Below are 12,167 nucleotides of genomic sequence, written 5' to 3' on the forward strand. Positions count from 1 at the left end.
GAGAAAGGAACAGAAACATTATCTGATAATTACTGACCTAGGTAATTAAGCATTATTTGATTGTTTTAACAGCCTATATTACATACTGTATAAGTTCCTACAAAACAAACAAGAAAAAAAGAAAAACAGGCATCTCTGTTAGAAATTGACTGGTTGTTTCCTATGAACCCACACATTAAAGATCAACCTTGTTTGTTACCATATTATGATGATAGGTACCCCGCCTACCAAAATCCCTGCAGAAAGTCCAGTCAATGCACATATCAATTATGTAATATCAAGTACCTCCCAGGGTCTCTTATGTAGTCACATTTGCTCAGTTATTTGAATCAATTAACCTAAATAAACACATTTGAAGCCCATCCAATTTTACTCTACAATTTTTAAAACTGGTTTTCTATATTATTCTCCTCCATACAAAGTTACGTATTCTTCCCTGTAACGTTTTTCTTTCTTTAATGTACCAATAAAATGTATTTCAACAGTTCAAAATAGTCCTATACATTTCAAGGCTATGCTGAAAAGCTACATTAATCTGTACATATAATTTTTTAGCTAGTAATGAAAAGAATGGTACCAGGCAAAGAGAAAATTATATACATGTTGTGATGTAATGGTTTTTATTGTGTGGTGGTGTTGCTAAGATAAAATGAATTAATAGCAGGTGTATGTATGGCTACTTAGAGCGAATCTGAGAAATGGTTCAGTTGAGAAAGGTCCTTTATTGACACCAATCAGCTTCACTGTGGCGAGAGTAAGTAAATGGATGTGCAAGGTGAAATACAGATTTGTTTCAGAGCTGTAAAAAACCTGATCGACAAATCTATCAAAACAGGTTCTCACAAACCCGTCTGGCCAACGTGATGAGTTATGGCTACGACATGATGTTGGAATGAAATAAGTGAACTAACCTAAGGTTAAATTGGAAATTATTGTGAAATTAGAAGAAAAGGAAAAGAACTAGGCCTGAGAACTGAGGATTAGACATTTTATTTTAATTTCCTCTGTTCCTGGGCTTTATTGACTATGAGAAAACATTTGTTTCAATATATACAAAATCAATCATCAGAGCTCTAAGAAATCAAACCATTGAGGACACCTATATAACTCATATTAAATATACCTACAACAATGTCACGTCAACAATCTGACTCTACCAAGACACTGACCAGATCAAGATTCATAAGAACATAAGAAAGTTTACAAATGAGAGGAGGCCATTCGACCCATCGTGCTCATTTGGTGTCCATTAATAACTGAGTAATCCAAGGATCCTATCCAGTCTGATTTTAAATGTTCCCAAATTCCCAATAAGTGCGTCAAGGAAACGCAATCTCTCAAGGCAACTCTTGAAGAAGTGATCAAAACTTTGGAATGGGAAGAAAAAGGAATCAAGTTAAATGTAGTTTATATAAACAACCTACGATTTTCTATTTACATATTTGCAAAAACACCTGAAGACCTGCAGGTTCAATTTCAAGAACTCTCAGATACAAGCAAGAAAACTGGACTTGAAATTAATCTGAGCAAAACAAAAGTCAGGTTTAACAGCTTTTCTACATCTAAGAAAACTGAAGTAGATCAATGGCAGATCTGCCAACCCTGGATATTTTTTTTGAGTAGCACATTAGCTGCGTAAGCTAAAGACACTTCAAATTGTTGTGTGCATATGCACAACATTCCTCAACCTGTCCACCAGAAAACAATACATTATGCATATACTTCGAATAACAACTCCTTTATTACTTTGTTTTTACGTTAACCTGGTGTCCTGATATCGGGACAGTACTCCCTGATTTTCTCAATATAAAGTGTAAGTAAATTATTAATAAATAGAAACAGAACCTCTGTAGCTACCTGAAAACATAACTATATGTAGCTAATTGCTGTTTACTTTAGCTCTCAATACCAAAAGTCAAGATTTAATAAATAAATAAAGTGAACAGCAGCACAGTCAATGAATAATACCTAAAATAATAGTGCACTTTTGTTTTAGCTAACCTTGCTATGCCGTGCATGGCTGCAAGAAGGCATCATACACGTTAGTTTTGTTTCCAACACTCAGACATGAGAGTGGAAAGTTAGAAGGTCTGAAGAGGAGTGCCAAAGGACAGGGGTATGGGGGCTGCCAAGGTCCCCTTTGGGGTCCACAGGCGAAGGCTTAGTGGGGGTTCCAAGGGGGCTTTGCCAGGCATTTCTGGCTATTTCATGAATGTATGTGGCACTAGAATTATGTAAAATAAGCAGTGAACCTAATCAAAAATCAGCCCCAGAGCTTAATTCTGCAGTTGATGCTGTTAAATTCAGTATTTGTAATACTCCTTTTACACAAGTAATTATGGTATGTTCTATATTAATTACTGTAATGCTCCATGTATACATGTAATTACGGTATTTCGGTTCCCTAGGATCTTGCGCAGTGTTGTTGTTTTGAGGGAGAGCCAAAGCAGTTACTGTCTTGTGAACGAGTAATATGTGGAGACAATAGATTGTGTTATAGTCATCTCTTGTTGATTTAACAGGTGCTTGTAATGAAATCATCTCTCAGCTCTCTAATAACGTGTTTACAGTTAATAAAAGTGTTTGCAGTTTACACGAATTGTCACGATGGTTTCGAGTAGATGCTTCTGCTTCAACATGTGTCTCGACTTACGTGGTATCGACTCATGTCGCCGGTCTCGGAAACAATTAGGACGTAACTTCCGGGGAGGACTATGCATGAAATCCACTCTCTGCATTGTGGTCACATACTGGTATACATACACGTACACATGATCTATTCTCGGTCCTCATCGACTCCCCATTCCAAATTTTTTAATCAGTTGCCAAATTTACTGCAAGTGATTAAGTGCTTCATAATGCATAAACATTGAAATGCTTTATTTCACGTATAACGAATATACATTCAGCCCAGAACAGAGTGGATACAGTGATTACCCCGCAAATAAACATGGATTTGAAATGGAGATTGAAGAGAGCTCGTTTTGGAAATGCCATGTAAATGAACATGACTGTTTCAGGGGCATCAGTGATACTGCGAATGACAGATCATTTGTGGGTTTGTGTCAATTTTGTGAAAACGTTCCGAGTGAAACAGGTCCAAATGGCACCGTACTACGTGGTTTTACTGATCAATACCCTTGCTACTGCACATTGTACAGAGTGCAATAGCGCAGGCACATCGCACGCAAAACAATGATTAATGGACATTATCAGTGGAAGAGCACTTATTGCAATGCTATATATTCGTGGAGCAAAAGTGTTCACCTGGAGAGGGTTGTCAAAATGCAGTGTGTGGTATGCACTCATTCAGGGAAAGTGGAGAAGCTTGTGTCCTGTGTGGACTGTACCGAGCTGTCAGGTATGCAGGCTAAATATTTAGTAAATAGCTTACTGAAATACAAAGCTACAGTGAATACAAAGTTTACACAGTGTTGAACATGTTTACTTTAGTGTACAATTACTTTTTTGATAAAAGGAATAGTTATTTTAGAACTATAAAATATTGCTTTTGAGCATTATTCCAATATTTACATTTACACTCATTTCGTTCCCTTATTGTATGCCGTTTTTGAGCTTTTTGCTTATTGTAGGCTATATAGTTATTTATGTTTTGACTGCAGTGAGTGCATTAAGAAAAAATCGTGCTTTGATGTTATTTATAGGAATAATATTAATGTTTAATGATCATATTTCAATTTAAATACTCCATTTGTGCTATGTAAATGTTGGATTTGATGTTCATGAATAAAACTTCTGAGTTTTATACGATGGTTTACCTTTGATTATCATATCACAGCTTTTAAAGAGCTATCGGTTACAATGACCGGCTTTGGCTTTTGTAGGCAGATCGAAATGTCGGCGCTTCTAGTGTTAATGTAAAAATGATACAGAAACTGTGGATGACACAAGGACACATGCAAAGATGTATACCTGGAATAACAAGAAGTGATAGAAAAAACGAAAATGATGGGACCGAGAACAAACAAAAATATATGACATAATTGATAGGGTGAAACTATTAAAATACCAATAGGCTGAACACATTGCAAGAATAAACAGATCAAAGATGGACAAAGAAAGGTATTGAATGGATACAAAGAGATGAAAATAGACCTAGAAGACAACCACATAAAAGATGGGAAGATGAAATCATAAACTTTACAGGTGTGACATGGAAAAGTGAAGCTATATTGGAAACATCTTAGGGATGTCTTTATCCAGCAGTGGTGTGATATAGGCTGATGGTGATGATATAGGAATATATATATATATATATATATATATATATATATATATATAGTTTCTGTTAGTTTTGATCAATCATAAAGAACATATTGCTGCTTCAACTGAAAGGATGTTTCATGTTAAGGTCACTACACATTATTCAACAAAATTTCACTGAATTTACTTCACTGCAGGAGCTTTTAATTACACTTTTTTGGTTTGTTTGTTTCATCAAAGAAATTCAATTAATGTATTAAGTTATAGAGAGGAACTGTATGAATGCCAAGATGCTAAAGAATACTTTTTTTTTTTTATCCTTGCCACCCCACTGGCCAAAAAAATATACTTGGCAAATATGCTATTTGTTTCATGTCCATTGTTTTCCTTATGTTCCAATCTATATCAAACATAAGTTATTTCCATTGTGCTTTTATGTATAGCAGACCTTTATATTTCAAGGATAAGTACTAGTGTTAAGTGGAACCCTGCTATAACTTCTTGAAATACGTGGAACCTCACAGAAGAATTCAATACCATGCATTTAGAGAATGAATACACAAGCTGCACAGTAACAAAATTAAATGATGAAAACTTGATATCACAAACAAAACAAGTGTCCTGTTCTGGTATCTTCTTCACAGAATAAATTTAAAACATGCCAATATATTGATTACAAGTCTGAGAGTAATTGCCTGATGATCATTTTATACTGCCCATTACTAACCTTTCACAATGAGGTATGGAAATACGAAGGGAGATCTTTGCTTTCCAGAGAAAATAAGATGAAACAAAGATGTATAGAATACATGCAAGACAAATATTTAGAAAGTTTGATTTTTTATTATGATTAGTATTAATAATTATACTAATAAATATAATATTAATATTATGCTCCCTGTATAGTAATCCCTTATTTTCTACAGAATTAGTTTCAAGGTCAAAGTGGTTGTCTTTTTTATTTACCTGCCTTTTTATTAACAGTTTTAATGTGGTTTTCTCATTTCTTAAAAGAAATTCCACAATCTGCTGTGTTTAAATGTTTGTTGTACAGCCATCTGTTTCCTGCAGGCTGTTCTCATCTCTTGTTTAATCATTCGACTCGTGCTAAGTCTTATCTTCTCTTTCATTACTGACATTTAACCTAATCCTACCTTAATCTTTCACTTCATTTTCTTTTTTTCGCAGTTAAAGTGATGAAGTGTTTTTCTTCTTTCTTTAAATAAAAGCTGTACAGGAACGGTGTGAATTAGTCGTGTTTTAATGTAATCACGTCCTTTTTTGTATCTGAAAGCAGTTGCTTTCATGTGGTATTATTTAAACAACTTCTTAATAATGGTGATTAAATGAATAATGCTTTTTTCCTGAAAGGAAGCGACAGCCTAACATGCCATGTCTATGTTAATGAGTAACTTTAAAAATCAAAGTCAAACACACAGTTCATAGGCATAGAAAATATTTAAAGACATTGCCAGCTGAGCTGAAAAGCCTCATCTAAGTCATTTAATTCTAATAGTTTTTTATCTCTCTTGACACTACACGACATTTAGGTGATCCTGCACTGATCAATGGTAGCAATGATGAATTTCAAATAATTCATCTACCATGCATTATTCCACTTTATGCAAAAATATGGTGAAAATGGATTTGAGTCATTTTAAGAAAATATATGTGCCAATGATTTAAAAAAAAAAAATGAATGTCTTCCTTTTTTACTGATTGCCTTTTGATATGCCTTCAGTGTGATGGGAACGTGTTATATTTGTATTTTTCTCGTTATTAAATTTAATCAAACCTGGAATAGTTATGGGGTGTTTTTTTTTTTTTTTTGGTCAAAACTGGAAAGAGGATTTTACAGCTGGTGAGAAAAGTTAAAAATGGACATGCTGCTCTGAGGGATAGTAACATTTTTAGCACTGGACTGGCAGAGATTGCAACTTAGATACTTACATAGAAGAAACAAGTCCTCACAACCTAAACTACAGTAGGTACATAAACCTCAACAAGGCAAAACAGTCTAACATTAAGATGCTGTGCAGTATGCAAAGTTTTCAATCCCTGCATATTTATTGATTTATTTACTTTTGTAGGTATGCAGTGGCTCGATTCAACTACTACTTTAAGAAGAAGAGTGAATTCTTGGCTATGCAACTACTTTGAAGACCGTCAATAATAAAGCAATATAACGTGATATCAAAATGTACTTGAACTTGTAACATGAAACATGTCTTTAAAGTAATGTGCATGTACTGTAAGAACATTTCTGCATTACTGAAGACTGATTTAATATATTGTTAATACGTTAATAATACCTAGCAATGTTTTTGTTGTTTTCCCTTTTCTACAATTAAGATAATATTGCATCTTTTGGGAGGTATCACAGTTATATCAGTGAACAAAAATGTCCGGTATTGAAACTGGATATAAACTTCCCCCTTTAATGGTTTTGTTTTGGTACAATTCTATATTAAATACAATGACACAGTGCTACATTGAATTAACAACCCTCCTGTTTGAATGTTTCTGAGAAACACATCAGGAATATAATAACCTGAATAATTTTGAATCTACCATACGTTTTTGTTTAATGACTTGGCTAAACTTACAGAATGTTTTTAGCCACAATGAAAATCAAGATAAACTTATCTGGCAAATTGAGACACTTTTTAAGCCAACATCCTGTAATTGTTTCCTTATTTGGCCAGGCAGCTCAAAGCCGCAATAATAAAGAGCTATCATAAAACCTTAAGAGGGTTATTTTCAGGCGAATACAAAATCAAACTCAGTGGAAAAAAAGAACAGTTGCAATCTGGATTGATTTGAAAGTTGCCAACAATTTGGGTTTTCACAAACAGAAGGTACATCAATTATTTTTTCCCTATTTTCCATTTATGCAAGGTTGTCTTTTTTGTTGCACTTCCAAGGGGTGTTTGGAAGTGCAATGTAAAATATCACATGCATTTGGTTTTACAGGGCTGGAAAGATCTGTTGCTTGTTTTGAAGAAGGGCCAGCAATTCTGTTCAGTGTTACTACTTCAGCATTGTTACCAGCAAGCAAACAATAACCTGTACTGCATTAGGAACCATGACTGGAAAACTGAAAAGTTGAATAAACACTGATTTCTATAATCAAATGAAAACACCTAGTTTTAATTAATAAAAACCTGTAAAATATGTTTTTACAGCACAATGGGACGGCTGAGTTCTAAGTTCAGGAAGATAAAGCCAAACACAAACAATCCTGCATGACTGTACCTAGACTTCAGATATTTGAAATCCAGGTGTGACAGATCCTACTACATCAGCTTTTCTACATCTCTCACATAATCATCAGTAAATGTAATTCCCCAGTTCTATGGTTTTCAAACCTACAAAATGATGTAATTACATACGTAATATAATAAATACATGAACAAATCATTAAAAGGTAAACTACGCTTTTAGTAAAAAGAAAACAAAGATTGATGGCATTGTGGTTAACAGTCTGGGACCAGGAGAATGTTAGGAACTATTTTACACCATGAAGGGTTAGTCTTTTTTTATCTCTTTCACATCGATTCAAGGATGTCGACTACTGTGCACATCATATACTTAAACAATCAGTCGTTGGCTCAATTTGTCTTGGTTTCACCTGTTCTGCAGGGTCTCTGAAGGAAATAGCTGCAACAGGATTTAGAAACACTCGCTTTGACTACAGCCATTAAGGGAGAATAGAGGAAAAACCCAACACCCCATCTGAAATAACTATTGGCTTCACAGAGCCATGACGGGTGGGCGTCTTGTAGTGGCTCAATAAGAGCGTACGTTGTAATTGGATGTATTGGATGCTATAGAAGTCCAGTATTTTAGCTGGGTTTTCACAAAATTCAACTCTGTGCTTCTTGGGTGGCACAATCGAAAACCCGCAGCTACCCATTAGTATCTCACAGGACACAAAAAGTTTGGACTTGAACACTGAATGACTCTTAAGTTTTCTTCAATCAGAGCTTCCGCAATGTTCATTATTGGTATCTGTAGGGGGACGCAGGCTTCACACAAAGAACTTGAATGGTAGGGGATGCGGAGAGGGTCTGGTTTAGTGTAAAATATGGAGAGAACAATACAACTTAGTGACTGTGGGAAACCTGCACTCCCCACAAACAAACACAATACCCAAATGTGTCCATTGCCTAAAAACAGACACTTAGCCACCCACCCTGTGCCGTTTCTTTGCAAAGGCATAATACATGTGCTATAGATAGGCAGTATAATTATATTACTAAAGGTACAGTTCTTTTTTTCCCCGTTTTAATTTATCTACTATACTTGGATAGTTTTAAAGTAAGGTGAATTGAAGTGTTCAATTCTACTTTTTGTAATAAATGAGTTGGTCTTGATTACGTCATTATTCATCCCTGACAGCAATGAAGCACAGTATATATATATTTATAGGGATAAATGTTCAAACTTAAAGAATGCACCTCCTTGAGTTTCAAGGGTGTATATCATTTATTAAACCATTTAAAAAAAACTAAAAATGTAAAAACACACAATAAAAAAAAACAGTATACAAACAAAAATCATTATTGTATTAGACACTTCCCTATGGGAATAATTATTCAGATTTATAACAGAGCAATTATTCTATGGAGTATAAAATCATTTGGGATTTCCCACAAATAATAATCCTCTAAAGACACAACATTTTCAATTTTTTTTTTAACTTTTTATTCTGAAGACTCCTAACCATATACACTAAAGGTTAAAAAAAAAAAAAAAAGCTTGCGGGCTGGGTAACCAGATCAGTTTGAACCACTATACTGACAACAGATCCAACTCAAACCATACCATTACACCCTCTAAAAATTGGGATTGAGTATATATTGAAAAGAAAGGCTTTGGAAAAATTGTATTACTATTTAGTAGGCTACTTGAAAGCCTTATTTTAAATCAAAGGCCTAATATGAAACAGATTTACCAGTGCAACTTCCAGAAGTGAAAATTACATTGCGAGTTTAAAAAGAGGCCAAATATCTAACACCTTGGGTTTAAAGCAAAGAATTAGCTTATTCTTAGTCTTTTTAAGCAAATTAATGAATTGATTTGAATTATTTTAATAGACCATATTGTTATTCCCTTATATGAATTTATACATCTGCAGATGGAGGATTGTTTTTGATTTACAGAAGCCCTTGTGTTTAATCTACAAAACCCACAATCTCTACAGTTGCCAATTTTTCAAATGAAAAGTGCACTTAACTACAAAGCCAATAAACTGGCCAAAGTTTCTTTTCATTATAATCTTAAATCATCTAAAAAATGTTTTTAACACATAAGTCTGCTTTTTAAAACTATTTTTAAATCTCTCTCGCTCTCTCTCTCTGTATTTAAAAAAAACCTAGACATTTCTGAAGTTTATAACTATAATTCTACAGAAGATAGAGTATTACATTTACATTTATTCTTGTAAATGAATTTCTCCAGAATAATTTTGCTGACATGGCTTTTTTTAATTTTATATATATATATACTGTATATACATTTTTTTTGGTTAATATTTTATACTCATCCTTAGTTTCATCGTGTTGTCAAAGTTAATACATAAGCCCTCTTGATCTTATAATTAAGTTTTCAAGATCCCCTATGACTAACTGATTTACCTGATTTCTCATCAGTATGTCTGCCTCTAATGAGTTTCAAGTGAAGAAAAATAGGAAATGCAAGTTCTCTCCTATTCAACATTTACTTAATTTGCTGTAACCAAAAAGGTTACTGATAATACAGTTTTACATTATTTTACATCTATATTGTTGCTTCTTTATTTTTACATCTTTAAGATGTAATTCTACTGCTTTACATGTTTTCAGAGAGGTACAAAGTTTTGTAATATCACAATAGAAACATCACTGTTTTCATGAAGAAAAAACAAAAAATAACAGCCTTATTTTTAAGCCAGTTAAATTAGAGAGAAAATAACATTAATGAGGCACATGCATAATAATGCATAATACATGTTTTAGTAGTTGGGACTTTCAAACTAAAAATGTTATCTTTTTCAAAACTTTAAGGCCTAACTATGTTTTCATGTTCTCCTACAGGAGCTGGGACATAGTACTTCAAAATTATATACAAAATAAAAATTAAAAAAAGATGTGCAAAGAAAAAAATTAAAAAACATACTGCAGGCATTGCTGGAAGCAGTTACAAGATTTCTACACTAAGAATAATCTCACAGACACCATGCACTCAATCACATCAATGATGGCTGCTACAGTGTTGTTCAGATGGTCCAGACCATTTCAATAGTACTTCATTATTCAGACCCTCCTGTATTCCACGATGACAGAAATCAATGCATAATTCCCATGTGGATGCAGAACTTTGTGACAACTACAACAGGCAAACTGTCACAGAAACACATGGAAAACACACACACAGATTTGATTATTTTACTAGCATCCAAACAAGCATGATGCGTCAAACAGCTTCCTCTAAATGTGTGAAGAACTTGCCACAGAATCCTTAAAAATCATCTGCAGAAATCAAAGTTTTTCTGAAAATGTATGTTGTTTTGTAATCCCCAACAAGACTTAAAAAAATTATAATAATCAAAAGAGAATCCATATAGTTTCAAATTATCTTTATTAAGTTACACAGTTGTTCCAGATTGGGTCTGAGTAAAGATACGTTGTAACACATCACAAAGGCCTGCTAAAGCATTCGCAACATTTAAGGGACTGATATATATGACCCACAACTCATCTCTTTCTGAAAATAATCTTGGATTCTTGGATATGATTGAATGTATATGACTAACTTCACACATTTTAAAAAGTAAATAAAAACACGAATTAGGCCATATATATATAATTTAAAAGAGATATTTTCAACGTAAATTTGATATTTTCAACAATAAAATAAAAAGCAAGTTAAAAGCGCTTTTTTCTTGAAAGTGCTCATGTTTTTATACACACATTGTTGCCATCACTTTATCTCAGTGTTTCTTTTTGGGGGGTAGGAAATTAAAGTGTCTTTACAATTACCTTTATGAAGTTCACACAAAATAAAGACATTACCTTTTGATCTTTTGCATCATAGCCGTAATTCTTTTCACAAAAAGCCTTTGGTGTTTCCTGTGATATGATACTGATAGTGCACCTCCTTTTGGTTGTAACAAAGGCTTTTAATAAAACAGAAATCTCTTGTAGTTTAAGGGGCATGTTAATAATATTACCATCCCCAACTTTAATGTATTAATGAATGGATGTATGCCAGTGTTACAATCATCAAGCTGAGCATTTCCTTTGATGCTTCATCGAGCAGAAAGCTTTTTACAAAATGTTTGAAGTGTCTGCCTGTGTAATAATGATTTATAATTCTCTTGAACTAAAGCAAAATTTGCTGGTAAAAATCATTTTTGAAATAAAAATAAATTGTGCCCGGAGGGTCAGATTCAGTTTCAAAAGGAGATCACCCAAGAGCAGCAAATGATTTAATAAGCCACCAGTTCCAGGATGCTGAGATAGAGAGAACAGAATGAAGAATTTCAAAGTATGGCTAATTAACATCAGTTTATTAGTGTGTCAATCTTTTTAACTGGAATCTGAAGGAGAAAAAAAAAAGTGAAACACTCGCATTTAATCCCTTGGTATGAAACAACTCCTGGTGATACTGTGATGAACATCACCACTGGCATGTTCTTCTAACTAATTTTGTTGAACACAGTAGGTCTTTTCTGGCCCTTATCCTCATTTTATCAGAATTACCAGCAAACACAAAGCAAATAGTTCATTTTCAGCCTTGCTTATTGGCTTCTTGAAAAATCATGGAAGATTTTTTTAAAGTATTTGAGATAAGATAAATATTTAATAGCACTGTGGAGCCAGTATCATTACTTTCTGATTATCAAAATCCATCTGCTTAACAAGCATGCTGGCTAGATCAATGTAAGCGTCTTCTGTATT

General features: G+C 33.7%; 1 protein-coding gene across 1 annotated transcript in view; it reads left to right on the forward strand.

The window, feature by feature from the left end:
* The window catches only part of LOC136747752 (ethanolamine kinase 1), a 70,793-nt gene extending 63,450 nt beyond the window's left edge, over positions 1–7,343 (forward strand). The window contains exon 8 of the mRNA XM_066700900.1: positions 6,315–7,343. Coding sequence (XP_066556997.1) covers positions 6,315–6,384 — 70 coding nt within the window. The 3' untranslated portion in view covers positions 6,385–7,343. The remainder of the gene's footprint in view (positions 1–6,314) is intronic.
* Positions 7,344–12,167: the final 4,824 nt, after the last annotated feature.

Source organism: Amia ocellicauda, chromosome 4 (genome assembly GCF_036373705.1).
Source record: "Amia ocellicauda isolate fAmiCal2 chromosome 4, fAmiCal2.hap1, whole genome shotgun sequence".
Taxonomy (NCBI): domain Eukaryota; kingdom Metazoa; phylum Chordata; class Actinopteri; order Amiiformes; family Amiidae; genus Amia; species Amia ocellicauda.